This window comes from Colletotrichum chrysophilum (genome assembly GCF_026319265.1).
Source record: "Colletotrichum chrysophilum strain AFK26 chromosome Unknown scaffold_236, whole genome shotgun sequence".
Taxonomy (NCBI): Eukaryota; Fungi; Ascomycota; class Sordariomycetes; order Glomerellales; family Glomerellaceae; genus Colletotrichum; species Colletotrichum chrysophilum.
This window is the reverse complement of record NW_026517523.1, coordinates 1-18511: the sequence shown is the minus strand read 5'-3', so window position 1 is coordinate 18511 and position 18511 is coordinate 1. Positions and strand designations below refer to the sequence as shown.

At 53.7% G+C, this 18511-nt stretch overlaps 7 protein-coding genes across 7 annotated transcripts; 2 read left to right on the top strand and 5 right to left on the bottom strand.

The window, feature by feature from the left end:
- Positions 1-168: 168 nt before the first annotated feature.
- COL26b_013525 (uncharacterized protein) lies at positions 169-2250 on the bottom strand (the record flags this gene model as incomplete). Its single annotated transcript, XM_053186123.1, has 1 exon — positions 169-2250. One exon carries the CDS (start codon positions 2248-2250, stop codon positions 169-171), a length of 2082 nt encoding a protein of 693 aa, XP_053029928.1.
- A 1191-nt stretch (positions 2251-3441) lies between these two features.
- COL26b_013524 (uncharacterized protein) lies at positions 3442-4643 on the bottom strand (the record flags this gene model as incomplete). Its single annotated transcript, XM_053186122.1, has 2 exons — positions 3442-4488; positions 4542-4643. The coding sequence occupies 2 exons, from the start codon at positions 4641-4643 to the stop codon at positions 3442-3444; spliced, it is 1149 nt and encodes a 382-aa protein (XP_053029927.1).
- Positions 4644-6641: 1998 nt separating this feature from the next.
- COL26b_013523 (uncharacterized protein) lies at positions 6642-7121 on the top strand (the record flags this gene model as incomplete). The annotated part of the gene is made up of 1 exon (XM_053186121.1): positions 6642-7121. One exon carries the CDS (start codon positions 6642-6644, stop codon positions 7119-7121), a length of 480 nt encoding a protein of 159 aa, XP_053029926.1.
- Positions 7122-7212: 91 nt separating this feature from the next.
- Positions 7213-7510, bottom strand: COL26b_013522 (uncharacterized protein; the record flags this gene model as incomplete). Its single annotated transcript, XM_053186120.1, has 2 exons — positions 7213-7219; positions 7317-7510. 2 exons carry the CDS (start codon positions 7508-7510, stop codon positions 7213-7215), a joined length of 201 nt encoding a protein of 66 aa, XP_053029925.1.
- A 485-nt stretch (positions 7511-7995) lies between these two features.
- On the bottom strand, positions 7996-8910 carry COL26b_013521 (uncharacterized protein; the record flags this gene model as incomplete). Its single annotated transcript, XM_053186119.1, has 1 exon — positions 7996-8910. One exon carries the CDS (start codon positions 8908-8910, stop codon positions 7996-7998), a length of 915 nt encoding a protein of 304 aa, XP_053029924.1.
- A 4804-nt stretch (positions 8911-13714) lies between these two features.
- On the top strand, positions 13715-14649 carry COL26b_013520 (uncharacterized protein; the record flags this gene model as incomplete). The annotated part of the gene is made up of 2 exons (XM_053186118.1): positions 13715-13779; positions 13875-14649. 2 exons carry the CDS (start codon positions 13715-13717, stop codon positions 14647-14649), a joined length of 840 nt encoding a protein of 279 aa, XP_053029923.1.
- A 486-nt stretch (positions 14650-15135) lies between these two features.
- On the bottom strand, positions 15136-17484 carry COL26b_013519 (uncharacterized protein; the record flags this gene model as incomplete). The annotated part of the gene is made up of 1 exon (XM_053186117.1): positions 15136-17484. One exon carries the CDS (start codon positions 17482-17484, stop codon positions 15136-15138), a length of 2349 nt encoding a protein of 782 aa, XP_053029922.1.
- Positions 17485-18511: the final 1027 nt, after the last annotated feature.

Sequence of the window (18511 nt, the reverse complement as noted above, 5' to 3'; positions counted from 1 at the left end):
GAAGACATCAAAGCAGTTGCAATCATAACATGTATTTCATTGAACCGTCATATCATATAGGAACCCGAAACTCCGGACCACGCCCCTTTAGCCGAGGATGTTTACCCCCCCTATTTGGCTCAGCAAATCCATCGGCATCCAAATCATCCGAGACACACTTTCAGCTCTTTATTGACGACCACCAGGGCGCCTGTTCTCGATATTCAATACGGTATCAATGAAGCTGCGCTTGAGCGTACTCTTCTTCCTGGCCGCAAGCAATTGCGATGTCTTCAAGATGTTCTTGATCTGGCGACCGTTAAGCGAAAGCGTAGCAAAGTCATCCAGATCCTCATCTGTGACCTCGCTCTTCAGCGTCGCTCCCTCGAGGAAGTTGCGCCAGATCTGGCGGCGCGAGTCGACCGTCAGGTCGGGGTACTCGAGTGAGACGTGGATACGCGACTGGAACGCCAGGTCGATGTTGTCGACGCGGTTCGTGGTCATGAAGAGGATGCCCTCGTAGTACTCGAGCGTGCGCAGGAAGATGGAGACGACCTTGTTCCTCTCGAGGTCGTGCGTCGAGCGCGCCTCGAGGAAGACGTCGCACTCGTCGAGGAGGAGGATGGCGTTCCAGCGGGCGACGAGCTCGAGGATGCGCGAGAGGCCGTTCTCGACTTCCCAGGGCTGGGAGCCGAGGTCGCCGGAGCTGAGAGTGTGGAGAGGGACCTTGAGGTTCTCTGCGACGGCTTCGGCGGTCAGGGTCTTGCCGACACCAGGAGGACCGGAGAGCAGGCAGATGATGCCCCTGCCCTTACCGGAGATGACATCGTCAAAGGACGAACCCTCGAGCTGCGACTCGGAGAAAGCGAGGATGAGCTCCTTCTGGTCCTCGGGCAGGACGAGCTTGTCGAAGGCGCTGGTGTTCCAGGTAATCTCGTCCACCGTCTCGACGAAGAAGTCGAGCCACTTCTTCAGCTTGAGTGAGTACCCGCGCGTCCTCGACCGCGCGAGCATCTGGTGGTACGGCGTCAGCTTCAGGTTGCCGTCCTTGCCGAGGCCATGCGAGCGCTTCCACGCCTGCAGCGCCTCGAGGTCCTTGGCCGACCAGTCGTCGAGGTAGCGCGGATAGTAGGGGCTGTAGCGGTTGAAGGAGCTGATGTCAACGACGATGCGCCCGTCGACCTGGATCGGGACCTCGTTGCCCTCGCGGTCCCAGGTGATGGCCGTGCCGGAGTACTGCTTGTAGTGGTGGCCCGCGAGCTCCTCGAAAATCTGGCCGCGGCGGATGAGGCCCTGGCGGACCTTGTCCTTCTCGGGGTGGAACGCCCACGGGTAGGCGTTGAGACCGGTGATCTTCTTGGTGCCGAGGAACTCGGGGACCTTGATGCTCTCGCCGTAGCGGCCGAAGGTCTTGCCGCCGTAGTCGACGCAGTCGGCGGACAGCTCGAGGTACTTGCCGCACTGCGTGGCCTTATACTCGGTCTCCTCGAGCTCGAACGCGGAGAGAGGGCCCTTGTGTGCAGAGAGCACGATGGCGCCGGGCTGGAAGATCATCCAGAGGTGCTCGAAGGTGATGACACCCTTGGCGACGTAGTCCTCAAACACCTTGATCGCGTCGCCGATCTCGTACTGGAGGATGTCGTACAGGATCTTGAGGTGCTCCTTGGTCTTGTCGTCAAGGCTGGGCTTCTTCATGTACTTGCAGAGCTCGGTCCAGCGATGCACAAAGGGGTGAAAGGGGGCATCGAACTCGAGGCGCTCGAGCTCGCAGGCGACGCCGGTGTAGCCGTCGAGGATCTCGCCGAGGGCAGTCTTGAGCCAGGGAGACTGGATCACGATAGAGTGAGCCTCGAGCTTCTTGCGAGAGTCTGAGGACTTGACGTTGCGAACTACGACTGCGTACTGGGCCGTCTCCTCGTTCTCGGCTGCCTCGTGGACGTCTTCGGGGTACTTGTCGACCCAAGTCCAGTTGCCGTCGCTGTCTTTGGGGGATGCGTAGATGTTCTTGGTGGAAGAGATGGAGCCGGTAGGAGCGAGAGGCTCCTTGGGCTTATCGTCTTCCTCATCCTTCTCATCGGAAGCTGCCTCTGTTGACGGCTCATCGTCGGACTTGGCTTCGTTCTCCTTGGGGGCCTCGCCGTTTGTGGTAGTCTCGCCGTTTGTTGTGTGACCGTTCGTGGTTTTGGTCTCTGATGTGCCGTTGGTCTCCTTGATGGTCGTGGTGTCGTCCACCATAGTCAGGCCCAAGGCCTCAATTGTGCTGGGCGCCATTGTGTCTGAAGTGTGTTTCTCGGAATGAACGAGATGATTCGGGTGCTGATGATCCAAGATAAGAGAGATCTCTGAAGGGTGCCTCAGACTTCTTTATCTCTTCATCGCAATGGGCCACATACGGAACGAAAGTGTAAAAACTCCATAGCATCAATCCTGTCAATGGCGAACGCGCCAGCTAAGCGCCAGGCGGCTCACATTTCCTCAGTGGCTGCCTCATCAGGGGTTGTTGATGCCTCTTGTGTGGCAGTGAGTCACCCATGTTCACGGTGTTTTCAGCCAAATGCAGTGTTTCGCTTGAAAATCGACTGATGCAAAGTACCTCGCTGAGGCCGCTGCTGCCTGCGTGGAACGGATCGCGTAGCTACGTAGCTGGGGTTTATCAGACAGAGAGGCCAATGAGGTTAGCAGCGTAAGCACTAGGACGGGAAGAGTGCCGCGACAGCGCAAGGCAGAAGAGCCGCTGGAGCCCAAAGCTTGTCAATAGGATTCAGGCCGCCAGCTTTTCACCGTGTTGCTCATTCGCCGATCTGTGGCAAACGTGGGGTATAGACCTTGGACAGCGTTGTGGAAAGTTTCAATGTTCAGGATAGTTGAGGATTGCCTCTATGCTCTGAACGAGAGTGAGAAGACTCTCTTAGTCTAGTGAGGCCTCATGAAGGATTCAGTGAGGGGAAGAAGAAGAAGCAAGCCCCTGTTTTCCGCTGCAGGCAGCACGACTCCGCCCCCAAAATTCCCCAAAATTCAAGGACTCAAGCGAGACGGGAGCCACCGATCTCTATCGATCCCCTGTCACGGCTGAGCAGCACGGGCTGCAGAAAGGACGTTGCAGTGCCACGACGACCCTGCAAGGGCGCTGAGCTAGTGGAAACGACTGCCTGTCGAGGCTTTCGTGGAGTTGCCAGAGACACGTGTAAGACGTATGCTATGACTTCGCCTGCTTTTCCATGCTACATAGGCTGCAGAGATCAGCTTTGGGAGTATTTGCAGAGAAGAGGAAACTTCATGTTTGAGCTGCATTCTTACAAAGCAGGTATGAACAATAGGGTAAGTTAGGTATGTACAGGTTGAAGCAAATGAACCCTCCCGCTGACAACTTAATCGTCCCAGTAATGTATCGATTCCACACCCAGACAGCGAACTTTGCTTCCATCAAAAACGACAACTTGCCCGCATAATCCCCCACATTTCTCACTTCCAATTGCTACTGACAGTCACGGCAGTCGCGCAACCTGTCGGCACAGTGTAGGACCGGTTCGGGTCACTCTCCCAAGTCACGGTTCCGCTCGAGGCCACGTTGATGAACTTGTACTGGAACGTCGTCCCGGCCGGCAGCGTCACCGTGTAAGTCCACAACGGGTTCGAGCTCGTGTACTGCGACGCCGACAACGCCGGGGCCGAGGCCGCGTTCCAGTTGCCCAGCGCCGCAATTGACCCGGCAACCCTGATCGTCTGCCCCGGCACTGTCGTGACGAGCTCATTGAAGGTGACGGCGACACTGCTGGCAGCCGTGCAGCTGCCGCTCGTCGCTGTGGCCGCGGCGCTGGTGGTGCGCGTCGAGGTGACAGGGTTGCTGCCGCCGCTGCCGGAGATGGCGATGTCGGCGCAGGTGAGGTAGACCTGGCCGGTCTGGAAGGAGTTCCAGCGCAGAGAGAGGAGAGTGTGGTTGGAGACGTAGTCTGGGATCTTGATCTTCTTCGTGACGGTGTAGCCGCCTGCGATGGAGGTGTAGCAGGATCCAAGAGCTGAGTTGTCTACGCCCTGGCATGCCCTGCGGCTGTCTGCCTGGAAGGCGTTGCAGGTGAACCAGTCGTTTCTCCAGCACGCCTGTCCCGATGTGCAGTCGGGACTGTAGTTGCAGGTCTGTCCAGAGACATCAGTGCAGGGCAAAGTGCCGGCTTGGAAGCAGTTCTCAGCCGCTTGTTTCTCATCGTCCGTGGGGATGTATCCTGGTGTCAGGAACTTGTCGACGAGGGCTTGGTCCTGGCAGATGCGGTAGCTGAACATGCCGCCGTGGTCGCCGTTGTTGTCAACGCACCACTGGACGTCTACGACTTGCCCCCTCGTGTATGTGGCCACGGGAGAGTTTCCCCAGCTCGTGGAGGGCTGGTTGTAGTCGACACTAACGCGGGCATTGTAGCCACAAGGTCCGCTGCGGCCTACGGTTGCGGCGGTGAGGTCTGGCCAAGCAGACACGGGCTCGCGGATGGTGCATTCAGGACAGGTATCTATGCCAGCCTTTGGCAGTTAGTTTCAGATGATAGTATGCTTAGACTAGTTGCGGGCTATACCTCGTGGCCGAGACGGGTGCGACTGGAAGGGATTGTCAAGTATCCATGGCCATAGACGGAGCCAAGGAGGCTGGAGACAGCCAGAGTTGTCGAGAACTTCATCTTAGCAAAGTCCAGGTAAAGACTGATATAATTGAGGGCACGAAGACGAGGTGCAAATCAAGAGATCGGGCGTCTGATGGACGTCTGCAGTCGGAAGGCTATCTCATGAGTATGAGGCAATAACCTTGAATTTATACCCAATTTCTCCGCAGACCCTCGTGCCATCGTGAACCATCACCACCACACGATGCCACTCTGCGAGTCCAAGTCGAGGTGCTCCCACCGGCCGTCATCACAAGCAGCGCCGAAGTACCTCCAACCGAGACGGGCCTACCCGCACGTGTTTCCCCGGATCTAAGCTCGGAGTGGAAGTCCGGGGGCATCCCCAAATGACATGCAGGTGATGGCGGGGTAGAGAGTTCTGTTAGTGCCGGCTGTCATATCTCCAACCGGAAACCAGCGCGGGGTGAAAAGGGCCGTTGTGTGGCCGCATTACCCCTCCAAGATCGAGTTGGCCGAGACCTTGAAGGCCCTTGACGTCGCTTCCTGCCAAGTTGTGCTCCTGTCAAACTCCTGCAGGAATGACACCCGACACATGCTTGAGGCGGAGTTTGGCGGAGTCGAGGTGGCATCCCGCCCTGCCGATCAGATGACTTGTCGAGCTGGGTGGTCGCTCAACTTCACGACAACCTCACTATTGAAGAGAAGGCCCGAAGATGGTCGATTCATCACACTTGAGAGGTGGAAGTTTCGATGGTTCGGGCTGAGGGGCGGTGATAGCTTCGCGAAGCTGCCGAGGAATGTCCGCTTTCTGACGCCATTGACGAAGTTCTAGGTGGCTACCATGACTATGACATGATACGTTCTTCGTGGAATCATTTCTATCGTTCAGAAATTGCTCCAAGAATGGACATCGGCAGTATTCGGGCGAAAATGTAGCTCCGCTAGAAGCTTGATGAGCGACAGATGCGTGCTTCGTACAACAACAACAACAACAACAACAACAACAACAACAACAACAACAACAACAACAACAACAACAACAACAACAACAACAACAACAACAACAACAACAACAACAACAACAACAACAACAAGGTAAAAAACAAGTTAGTACCGTTGACCTGATCGGCAATTGTTGCTTCGTGGCGCTCTATGTCGGCAGAGCCCAGGGTAGGGGGAACAGTTTTATGAACAATTGATGACAATTATCTGATCAATCATGTGAAGGTGTTGGGAAGTGGGAAGCGGTCGCCTTTATCCCGCCGGCCAGTTTTGTTCAAAATCTGGTTGCATAACGGAACCCATGCTCAGTCATCTCAGGGTGAGCCACCGGAAAGCTGCAGTCAATCTTGACTCTAAACCTAACCAAGAGGCTTTCATACTGGGGCTCATTCCCTCCACAGTTCGTCTGATATGAAAAGGCAGTGACCGAACACCAATCGGTTTGGCCCCGTCCATGCTTTTGCGGAGTCCAGACTGCGCCAACAGCTAGACCAGTCCTTATTTCTGACAACACAGCATGTGCCGTCAAGAATATCGCTGCGCTTCCAAACTGCCGCGAAGCCAGCAGGGAAATGAACAACAAATTTTCAGGTAGGCAGGGGTCGCATAGTGCTGTTGCGGGAACCCCGACGTCTTTACCGTGAGCCTTATGGGGCTTAAATTGCTGCTACGAGTCAGTTTACCGCAACAACAGCCAACGATCGGGAGAGCCGACCACTTTAAGCATCGCCGCAGGGACATTAATAGCATCTCTTAAATGAAGGACGTTATGGAACCGCCAAGCCACACTGACCCGGCATATGTAGAATTGCTTTTGATGAAGTCGTGAGTCTCCTGTATTTAACAAGTTGGGATGTCCCGTATTTGAACGAACTTACTACAACCTCAGACACCACACATACCAGTACATAAAAGTCAATCGCTACCTAATACACACTCGTTCAAGAACGAAGCCCTGAAGTCGCAGGCATAATTAGCACATCGGCCCCCAACCAACAGTTCCACCACATCACCAACCCAACCTCAAATCACCGATCTCGAGCACGGTTCACAATGCCTGTCATCTACAGCGAACCCCTGCGTCACCTCCTCTCCGCCCGCGATGGCGACGACGACGGCGATGGAGGTCTCCACATGCCCGGCACGGTGATGGCCATCATCATCGTCTGCGTTCTGGTCTTCGTCGGCGTCCTCGGTCTCTGCTGTTGCTGCTGCTGCCGCCGGAAGCGTAAAGGAGGCTCCGGCAGTGGCAAGGACGATGGCAGCGGCAACGGCAGCAACAACAACGGCGGCTTCGACCCGACGAAGTGGATCAAGAAAGCCGTGAAGAAGACCACAAAGAAGATCAAGAAGATGTTCATGAAGAAGAACAAGAACAAGAAGGAGAAGGACGCCACTGCCAACGAATCGGTTCCGTACGGCCAGGGCACGCACCCTGGTTTCGGAGACAATGAGAGAGGATACAACAGGCTTGATGCGCAGGCGGAGGAGGAGACCGTGGGAATGACGTCGCCTTACGGTCAGAGGAATTGAGGGGAATGCTAGGGCATGTGTGTGATGACGTATGAGTACCTTAGAGGAATGGCCATGGAATTGATAAGTAACAGCGATATGAATTATTCAACTACTTCCTAAATCTCTTTGCTACTGAAATACTCGATGTGTGTCCTTGCTTAAGAGGTTACTCTGCCTTACAATTCACATGCGACAATGCACTGTAGACTTTACTTCTTGTTGCCGCCGCCGCCGCCGCCGCCGCCGGTGTTACCTCCAGTGTTGCCGCTGTTTTCACCGCTACTGCTTCCACCCTTGTCGTTGCCATGGCCGCCATGGCTCAGAGATCTCTTTCCACCCTTGGGATCTTGCCAAGGAGGGTCAGTAGGGCGGGAGTAGTAAATAGGGGTTCTGCCTCCAGAAGACATACTTGTGGATCTATGAATTGATATTTAAAAGGGAATCATGAGTTTGAGGTGGTAGTTCTTGTGAACGTGCACGGCAATCGTGTTTCTCTCAACTCGCGGCATTGTAACCAAGCTCCAGTTCAAAGACATTGTGATGAATATCCAGCCCCGAGCCTGAGTTCCACCACTGTGAACAGAGGTGCATATTGTAGACAGTCACCAAGAAGGGATATGGCAATTGCCGTAATGCACTTCACCAGCCATCGGGATGTCCTCAAGTTCCTGTATCGTCAACTCACTTGGGTTTGGAAGAGCATATGGGCTCTAGATACGTTCCTATCACGGTATCATTCCAATCACCGCAAAGAGTCTTACAGTACACTGGTGCTAAATGGCAGTTCTTCTTAAAGAAAATGGTGTCTGAGTTATGTCGATGTTACCACCTGGTTTTACATGAGGTATGTCGGAACCCAAATTTGGCCTTGCTAGACGCAAACCCCCAAATACTATTCCCTGCCCAATAACCATTTCATTCCCTTCATTGTGTTCGACGCTAAGTCCGCGGGAACCTCCTTGGGCGCAAAGATAGTCCAGCCTTGGTGGCCCCAGTCCAGGTAGTTATCCACTCTTACTTCAACCCCGTTATCCTGCAAAACCTTGGCATAAATCAACCCGTCATCTCTCAAAGGGTCTCTGTCGCCGACATGGATATAGGTCTTGGGAGACTTAGGGATCGCCTCAGGGTCGTTGATGGGCGAGTACCATTTCGATTTGACATCCGCATCATATGCATGCTTTACAGATTCAATGACTTCCGTTGTAAATGTCTCACTCCACGTTGCGTTGTCCTCTCGGGAGGTCCATTCTGAAGCATACTTCTCAGGGACGATGTCTTTGCTGAAAATGAGCGGGATACCCAGCATCACACCGGTGATACCAAGACCTTCAACGCCGGATCTCTGTGCGACGACTGCAGAGATGTTTCCTCCTGCAGACCAGCCACCGATCACGAAACCCTTGGTGATGTCTGCGCCGTAGCGGCTGGCGTTCTTGGCAAGCCATTTAGCAGTCTCCCAACCGTCCATGACGGCTTGAGGAAACTTGTGCTCGGGCGCCAAACGGTAGGTTGCATTGACGACAACAGCGTCAAATTCGAGGGCGAATTCGCGAGCAGGCCGAGTTGTTGGCTCGACGCCCGCGACGATGAAGCCGCCGCCGGGCCATAGGAGAATTAGAGGCTTTCCGCCGTTGGTTTCGTTTACACCGCGATGGCGCACGATTTGGAGGTCGATCTTGTAGCCATCAGGAAGAGTAGCCACGTCACGGAACTCTTCGAGTAAGGGGTCCAGGGGAGGCAGGGCCGCCAGAAGAGTGTGTATCAGCTGAGGGCGGGTTTCGCGGGAATTGATGAAGGCTTCCATTTCTGGGAGGTTGCGTTCGAGACTTCTAGTGATCGGTTGAGTTTTGAGAAAAAAATTTGGCGAACGAGAGTTGAGACGTTGGGTGAGCTGAGGAAAAGTTCCCTCAGCAATCAACTCCCCCGCAAGCTCGACTTAGTGGGTCCGGCAAGACTGCGGGGTGCCCTTTTGGCGGCAACTGTCCGAAACGGGGTCGGCATCTTCACGTCTTAGAAGGGAAGAGGGAAGATGCCGACCCACCTCCGGTTCAGGTCCCCCCGAGAACAGTGTCCGCCTCAGTCAGGAAAGCGAAGGAACCAGCTCCAGCTCAGTATCGCATTTTCCACCAGATACAGCTTCCTCTCAAGTCCAGGGGCTATTGAAATAGTCACGCTGCTTTTCGAGTAAGAAGGGGCAAGCTCTAATGAGTGGGAAATACTTGTGACTCCATGGTGTTATATTTTCCACCGAAATGTTACTTTCGTGCACACGAAACTCAGCAGGGTTGAATCGAGAACGTGATAGGGCCACTGCAGTATCGGAAGATTCGTGCATGGGCCTCCCCATTTGCTATCCTTTTTCACGGCGAAAACGGCAGTTGTTCGTTGTTTGCTCGCTGTATATCGCTTCAGATATGCAAGACCACTTGTTGCAGGGCTCATGTGGAAATTTCCTGTTACCCTTCGCAGAAGCGCCCAAGGCTACACTGTCGGTGATGTTTCAACTTGCATGATGGTAAGAACCTCACCCAAGATACCTAGGTACATTTGTTATCGAAGTCTCTATTTGTTTTGAACCAAATCATTCCATCATCATCCTCGGACGTCCAGATTCCGGAAACAGAGGTGTTGTTAATTCATCAAGGAGGTTCATTAGAATATCCGCATTGCATTGCAATGAAGTGCCGTGGCTATTTCAGTATACCCGTAGGACTATCTAGCATCTTGACATTGCAACAACTTTTCACGCGGAAAGGCAATCTCAATCAATTAGCTTGTTTAGAATTGTTTCTATGATTTGCACAGAGTGCAAAAAGTTTGCGGCGGCATCAACTCCGCTGCTTTAAAATCATGCATTAAAGAAAGATAGGTTCCTCCTCTTCCTCCAGCACGGTGATCTAACCACCAACAATCACCCAAGGTAGGTGGTCTTGAGACTGCTGCGCAAGCCGGATCGAGCATCTTAGGCAACTTGACAACTGAAGCACCCCTCGAAGTAGTTTCTTGGGTTCCGGCTCGTCTTGTCTTGCTTCGTGTATCAACATGCCGCAGGCCAGAAGCTGCTCCAGCTTATTTCCCTCCAGAGCGAGAATCAGTATGTGATCAGACGACCGATTGGTGAAACGTGCAATATGGAAGCCCTCGAGTGCTAATTCACGATCCCTCTGAAGTTCATATCCGGAATTGAATTCATGGTCGCAGTAGGGGACAACGGTACCTGAGAGCACTGCGTGGATACATTCGGTAAACTCCCAATGCCTTGATCGCGACTTGTCGCTTGCTACCCGAAGTGTAATCTCTATAGAACTTTCGCGGAGAGATGCATCCATGGAAATACTCGTTTTGGGAGGGCGATAGTGAGGCCGGATTACAGAGCCGCCTGTGAGGACACTAGGCTCCATGATAGGTCTTGGTCGACGCCCTATCGAAGGATTCCACTCCATCCAGGATTTCTCCTCAATTCTGTTGCGAAACAATCCAGCAACTGATGCTCGTCCAGTTGTGATATTGATCATGCGCCCAAATGCGTCATAGCAGTCATTTTGCATGATGCAAGCGTAATGGATGGTGTAAGTCCCCCCCGAAAGACCAAGAAGACGCCACGACTAAAAGTCACTGTCGTTAAAATTCCTTGATCTTTTCCAGTTGTATGAATAATCTACGCAAAAGACTTGCGCCAAGTAGTCAAGCAGTCCATCAAACAGTTGCTGGCCGAAAGCGCGGCCCGACCCTGGAATGAATGAGCCACACCAAGATGTGTGTCGATTCTTGCTGTATGTCAAAGATTGCTCAGGTATACGAAGCTCGGAGGAATTGAATCTGCAATGTGCCAATGCTAGTGCAATGATGGAAGTGTTGTGGATGATGGTGCCGATCTGTTGACATATGCACACGCTTCGGGGAACATGATTTTCGGTATCAATCGAGGTGTCCGCAACTGACTCTGCGTCATACCTGTGCAATTCGCAAAGACTTGCTAGCCTGAGAACCTCATTCCGAGCCAGGAATGTGAAACCATGGCTTGATGGGCCCATGGATCCATACGTACGGCTACGCCAAGGCCGCGTCGAGCCCCTCTCAAACGATTCTTTGTCATTAGGTAACGAGCATGAGGGGTCCGAAGATGCCGCACATTTCGCAGATGCCGGTTCTGAAGGGACCGGCTTTGCGGGCAGCGATTCTTCTGTAGATAACGTCTTTGAGGGTACTGGTTCGTCCGTTACCGCAACTGGATTCGAAGGAGTCGCCTTTGCCGCAGGTACCGGCTCTTCGGATATCGACTTTGTAGATAGCCGTTCTCCTCGATGTAAAGACTTTTTGGGCACTGATTCTCCCGTAACCGCCTCTTCAGGGGTCGGCTCTGCCTCGAATACCGGCTCTGGGGGCACTGGATCTGTAGGTGGAGATGGTCTTATGGTTGGAGAGGCCGACGACTCCTTGGTGGGCGAGTTTCGCACTGACGACGATGACGATGACGACGGTGTTGACGGTTCTGGCGGCGATGCGTGCCTATCAGCCACCATGAAGCCTGTGTCCCACTTTGCAAACCATGTCCAAAATGCCTCCTCGCGTTTCGATCTGCGCGGAAAGGTCTCTTCTGACTCTTGATCAGTGGCCTTAATTTGAAGAACATGAAGAACTTCTTCCAGAGCCCCAGCGTTATCAAAGTCCCCTGTACTTTTTAATGTCATGAAAGAGCGCCGTTCGATGATCATGTCTGCCAACAGATGCTTGGACATTCTCCTAATGGCACCATGGACGGATTCGACGAGCTTCGAATCAATCTGTGGCCGCTTGGCCAAAATCGCTTCCAGGGCATCTGTTAGTAGATAGTCGACTGACATGAGATTATCGTCCTGAATTGTCTCGGGGCTTGATATTACAATCTGAGACGTATTGGAAGATTGAATAGAGAACTTTTCCATCGGACGTTTGCCTAATTGGAAGACCACACTGCCTTTGTCTCTTCCAGCCGCCCATATGAGCTGCCCGTTACAGTGAAGCTCAACGGACATCCCAAGGAAATGACTTGCAAAAGCTGGAAGCCACGACCCACGTATGTCCAAGATCAGATAATGCTCTTGGCGGTTTTTGGAAGTGTAAATTAGCTGTTTGATTGCGCCAGCCAGTGCGTTTGGAGATCCCAGGTGTCGTAGTTCCCAAAAAGGTTGGCGATCCAATCTTCCATCTTTAGTTATTGTCGGTTGTGAATCCATAATTTCTTTCTCCATGGCGGTTTCTGCGACATCTGTAATGTGTTGAACAATCTTTGAGAACCCAAGATCGTATACAAATGGGGTTAAGTACGCAACCAACTCTTTCAAAGTCGGCGCTTGGCAGCTTCTCCGCATCGATGCCAAATACGGACAGCAACTCTGAGAGACATTGTGCCGCTTGAAAAGGCGACGCACCAGTCGCAAGGGCCCCAACAAGCAACAAGGCATTCGTTCCGGCCCTCGTGCGAGTCATCTCCACCACGGGAGTCGAATGGCCCCAGCCGATGCTGAGAGCCTTAGAGAGAACCGATTGATAGCCGCGCCTCTGGGAAACGTGTGCGTGAACCGTGTCTGTGACTGAGGAACGTATCGGAATCCTGGCCCCTAGCCAGAAGGCGGCGCCGACAGCATAGATATCGACTTTCCCATCGCTGAGGGCTTTCAGGACGCGCCCTGTCATCATATGGGTCAGAGAACCTAGGTTGATGACGTCGCCCTGAAAGGCAAAATCAACCTCATTTGACATTTTGTGCAGATAATCTCGGCCAGAAGACAGGCACTGTCTTGAAAAGATGGGATGATGTCGCGGGAAACCATGAGATGTGTCTCTGGCGAGGGGAGGCTTTGATGCTGTTCCAAGGCAAAGCGGGGTAAGAATATTGCCAAAGGTCGTTATGAGGTTGGACTGCAGGCTACAAATTTGCTTGACAGAACGACTGGTCACCAGGGCTCGATGCACTTATGCCGCAGCCTTGGCAATGAAACGATTGTTGACGAATCAAGTGACAAGGTAAACAACAGAAAGCTGACTCACCTTGCCAGCGAAGGAAATCTGGTAATGGAAAACAGTGCCAACTGAGTATATAGAAATATCCCATTCGGAACCTCTGCGTCCTCCATACGAGGCTGTCGCCGTCGCCTCTTACAACGGAAACTATTTCGTGCGTCGCAGTTGCAGGTTTCTAGGAAAATGAGGCGGGTTCTTTTACTTTTGTGTGATCAGTGGGTGACTCTTGATTTTGAAAACATCAGAAACCTATTTATAGGCTGTCAGCTCGTAATGGTCTGGGTTTGCGAGCTTTCGGGGGCTAATACTTACCTACCAAACCAGACGACGATGCAAAAGAATCCTTGTACCGATGCTTCATGGTAGAGGTGGATATATGCATCTACCAAAAAAGCAGTTGTAGCGGGTAAGGTATGCAGCTAGCCGCCGCCCCACCCAGTACAAGCTACAAAAAACTTCACTCGCAATAAATCTTCCTCAACTTTCTTCCTCCATCACAAACAGGTCTTTACCATTCGACAGACCAGCCTGCAACGGCACGACACTACGAGGACCGAATCTTCTCGCACCCCAAACCATGTAGCTGCGTTCTCGCACGCATGACAATGGGCGCAATTCACCTCTATCTCGTCCGCCACGGCGAGTCCGTCGACAACGTCGCGAACCTCTAGTACGCGCGCCTCTTCGCTGCTGCCGCCTGAATTTGGCTGGGTTTTCCCTTCCCTCGTCCTCTTTCTAACGTGCGTGGCATTGGTGGTCGTGCAGTGCAGGCTCTCGTGACGCGTCCTTGACCTCCCACGGCGTCCTGCAAGCTAGGCGTCTGGGCACACACCTCGCCTTGCGCACCGCCTCGGCGCCCGTCTCGCACATCTTCGCTTCGAATTTGCAGCGTGCGTATCGCACCGCCGAGGCTGTCTGCGACGCCCTCTCCACGCCCCCGAACGCGACTGAAGGTGAAACTTCGTCGTCGACGACAGGCAGGAGGGTGGAGGTCGTGCAGCTACCCGAGCTTCGCGAGAAGCACTTTGGGTCCGGCGAGGGCCAGAAGGTCGGCGCCCGCGCTGTTGGTGAAAGACACGTTGGCGCCGAGACCTCTGAGGCGATGTTTACGAGGGCGAAGAAATTTGTGGACGAGTACCTCGGCCCCATCTTCGCCTGCGTCGAGGAGGGCGCGGAGAGCGTCGTGGTTATCGCGCACGGGATCATTCTCGGCGTGCTCGTACGGGCTCTTCGTTCTGCAAAGAACTTGGGGACTGTTGTCGCCTCGCCCGAGGACCAGTTGCCTTTGGCCTGGAGCAACACCGGCTACGTCGAACTTCTCGTCACGCCTGCTGCGCCACCGTCCAAGGAGCCAGCGACTGCACCCACTTGGCCTGGCTTGTCCATCAAGACAGTCGCCGTCAACTCCACGGGGCACCTCCAAGGTCTGAAAAAGACCCGAGGTGGGATCGGCAGCGCCAAGTTTGACGAGAAGCAGAAGACGCTCAACGCGTTCTTTACGCCGACCGCAAAGAAGCGCAAACATGGAGATGACGCTTGATGCGTCTCCGATCTGGTCGCCGAGTCTGTTCAATGCAGAACGACTCGGCGGTCTACTTGCTACAAGGTATGTGCAGAATTTTTTATTACTCAACCCCACTCCCCGCTTGTTGTGATGAGGCAAGAAAATTCACAGACCTGTACCGAAAGTATACGTGTGGAAAAACATTCGTCCAACCGCTGTCTGACACAAGCTATCAAATCACTTTTGTTTTGATGAACTTCATTTTGGACGGGCCTTGACTAACATGGCTCAGAATACAGATACTTCACAGTACACCTGCTGCTCCTGGAATAATAGAACGGGATTTACTAGTCTCGCGGTTTACACTTAATACAATTATTACGAAATCAGAAACCTTGTCTGCCTGCAAAGTGATGTTCATTCGTTCGTCTAAAATACATTCCTGATCGTGACATCGTCCAAAAGAACCCTCGGGATCCCACACAGTTCGTAACTTGCTGATGTCTTCGTAAAACGCTATGCCTACACGTCCGTACTCCATTCGTCTCTCCCAGTAAAGACCTTGTGAACCCTCTTGCTGACAGACTTGCCCACGGCTCTGTCAGACAACCCACCGTCCTTGTTCGTGCTCTTCCTGATGTTCTCCAGAACCAACGGCCCGCCCTCCTCCAACCCCTTCACAAGCTTCGGCACCGTCTCAAACTCAAGGGCGATGCCCCATGCGATGGGCGCCGTGACACGCACGATCTCCTGCAGCATCCGCACGTAGATGTCCTTGATATCTTCTCCCGTGCGTACCTGGCCAGTCTCCATGCAGAAGCCCGCCCCAGCAGCGTTGGCTGCCTCGCGCTGCTTGCGGTAGGGTACGGTCGAGATGTGCTGGGTGAAGATAGCAACCCACTGCGCAGTCTCGACGGCCGCGCTCGTATGGTGGATGAGCACGTTATGCATCACCTGCAGCTCCAGCAAGGCGTCTTCGACCGAATCCTCGTCAATGTACTCTTGCGGCTGCTGGTTCTTACGACGCCGCGGTTGGGCACTCGTAGAGGATTCGGCTGGCTCTTCGTTGCGCACCGCAGAGGCAAATTGTCGATTGCGGACGTTACGATTCTTGCGCATCCATGGCGTCAGACCCTCGATCAGGTAAATGAGCTGCTGTGTCGGGAAATGGCGCTTCATCTTCAACACGTGAGCTTCGAGGTTGTTGCCTTCAGGACCGAGTGCATATGTGACGAACTCCGACGCGTTGACAATGACCAGCGCGAACTTGTCGTCTTCGATATGCATCGGCATAGGCTCCCAGTGTCCCAGCTCTTCGTTGAAGCGGCTGGCCACCTTTCTTCTCCACTTGACGACGTTATGCACGGGGCTATCCCACGCCTCATGCTGGACGTCGAGATCCTTGAGTAGCGTCTGGATCTGGAGAGTGACAGCAGCAGGCAGGCTTAACGGGAGATCCATAATCATCTCCGGTGTTGAGACCTTCTTGTCGGTCCTGATCTTGTTGACCTCCGCCAGGGCAGCGGCGCGCTCCTTCTCCTTGGCCTTCTGCTCCTTTGCAGCCTCCTTCTCTTGCTTCTTGCGTTCCTTCTCCCGCTCCCGCTCTGCTGCCTTTGCTTCTTTATCCCTTGTCCGATCGTCCGCCGACTTCTTGGTTGTAGCCCGAGCAGTGGTAGATTTGCTCTTCGTCGATGGGGCCTTGTAACTCGTCTTCTTCGTCTCGACTCGGTCCTTCAGCCTCCTAGCATCGAAGTTATCGAGATCTGGGAAGTCATCGTCCGAGTCGGGATTGACGTCCCTTGGTGCCGGCTCGTCATCGCTTAAGTCAATAATCTCGCTGACAGACTTGGTGAATGTTCTTCGTGGCGGTGGCGAAGAGAATGGGTCGCTAGGCAAATGTCGTTCCGGCGCGGAGCTGGATATTGGGTCCCAGTTGGCCCTTCTCTTTGGCGATTCCGCCCTCTGCTTTCCTTTGTCCAATGACTTGCTTGTAGGTTTTGGAGATCGTGAGTTCGCGATCGAAGCTGCTGACCGTTGCGGCTGCTTGGCAAAAGTACCGTCATCGTCGTCATCATCGTCGTCGTCTAACAGGATCGTGTCTGGCTCTGCGGTGGGTTTCGGTGGCGGTCGAGGTGAGCTTGCGAAAGGGTCATCGGATGTAAGATCGTAGTCTATACGGTCTTTCCTCGGTGATGGAGCCTTGGTTGCACCTCCATTGGAACTATGCTGTCTGGGTGCTAGCTGCGCCGAAGGAGGTGACGAAGCGAATGGGTCATCGGACTCGATTGTCTTAGAGATCTTTCCCGTTGCTACATCGCTGGTCGCCGGGCGCGGAAGTCCGGGTGAGCTGGAGAAATCGATCGGATCATCCAAAGTCTGGGCTCGCCGGAAAGCGCCAGATTGTTTTACAGGCGGTCGACTGGGCTGATGGGTAGCAGAATGCGACCTGTCAAACGTGCGACCGGCTCCGCCTCCAGTGGGCGAAAGACGCAATCTCTTGGTATCTCTAGTATCAGAGTCTGGCACCTTCTTAAGGGGCAGGCTACTGTCGAGATCGATCGTCGTGTCGAAGTCATCTGACATGTAGTAGACCGGCGCATCGTTGATAGGTTGCTCGTCCCGTGGCCGCTTCGCACCGGACACGCTTCTGGGAGAGTAGGTGGGCTTCAGTTGCTCGGGTCGGGCAGCAGGCTTCGCTGCTGATTCTGGGATCAGCTCTGGTGAGTCTGCGGTCAGATCGAAGACATCATCGTCGTAGTCGAGCGCAGTTGCTTCGGACGCTGCCGCTTGTTGTGCTGGTCGAGGTGCGGGCTGGATTGGCGACGGCCCTAGAGAGGGACTGGACAGTAGGTTGATGACCTCTGCAGGCATGTCGTTGTTGGATGTATATAAGTCCTCAATCAGCCATAAGCGCAAAAGCCAAGAAAGTCCACAATGCGCCCGACTGACACTGCGCCGCACTGCGTCGATGACGACCAAAAATGACAATCGCGTCTTGATCTCGCTCCTCGAGGTGGGGCACGCGCGGCACCACTCAGAGCCGGGCAGTCTGAGCGCGAACCAACCACGACCGTCACGTGCTCATCCCTGCATCGTGACTAAGAACCGCCAGATGATCCACTATGCACTTAAGCAGTTCCTGTCCGCTTTGCGTTTATCCGAACTTCTTTTTCTTGGTCCAGAGCAACATCGATACTTCACAACGTGTCATCGTGCGTTATCGATATCCAAGGCCTCGCTCCTGCATCCAGGACCTAAGCGATGTCGTATTACCATGTAAGCTTAACATGCTGCAACCAGGATTCGAGGGTCTCGAAAATCGCCAGATTCAATGAGGGCCCGAGCGCTAGATGCAACCGCACACCCGTCCATCGAAGTTGACAATCCAACGTGAACCACCAGCCAGCGTCAAGCCACCACCCGGCAAGCACAGACTACCGCTGGGGAAGATGACAACTGAAGGTAGCAGTCCGCGGCGAACATCATGCCATCACGGTCCATCAGACGTCAAAAAGCGCGCAGGCCCCGCTGGTGATTCCTGTCAAGGGGCCCAACCGCCGAATGATTACCATAATGGACAACGGGCCGACTTTTGGACAGCCGGCAGATCGACTGCCCCATGGATATCGGAACTCAAAGATCTTGGCAAATTTGTTCCTAGCAGCACCCACACCCACGCCTGGTATGGATGAAGATCGATCAACCTGGCTTGATTCGATAGGCACTTTATCTTTCGGGGTGTGTCCGATAGCTGGTGTTGTAAGGGTCTAGGACAAGGTCGGTGCCATTGGTCTAGCCTACTACTACGAGCATTCCAAGCTGGAGGAAAGAAGAACCATTCTGGGAAAGAGTGGTGCCCTTCTCATCTTTAAATACATGTGAGTCTTCTTCCAGAAGC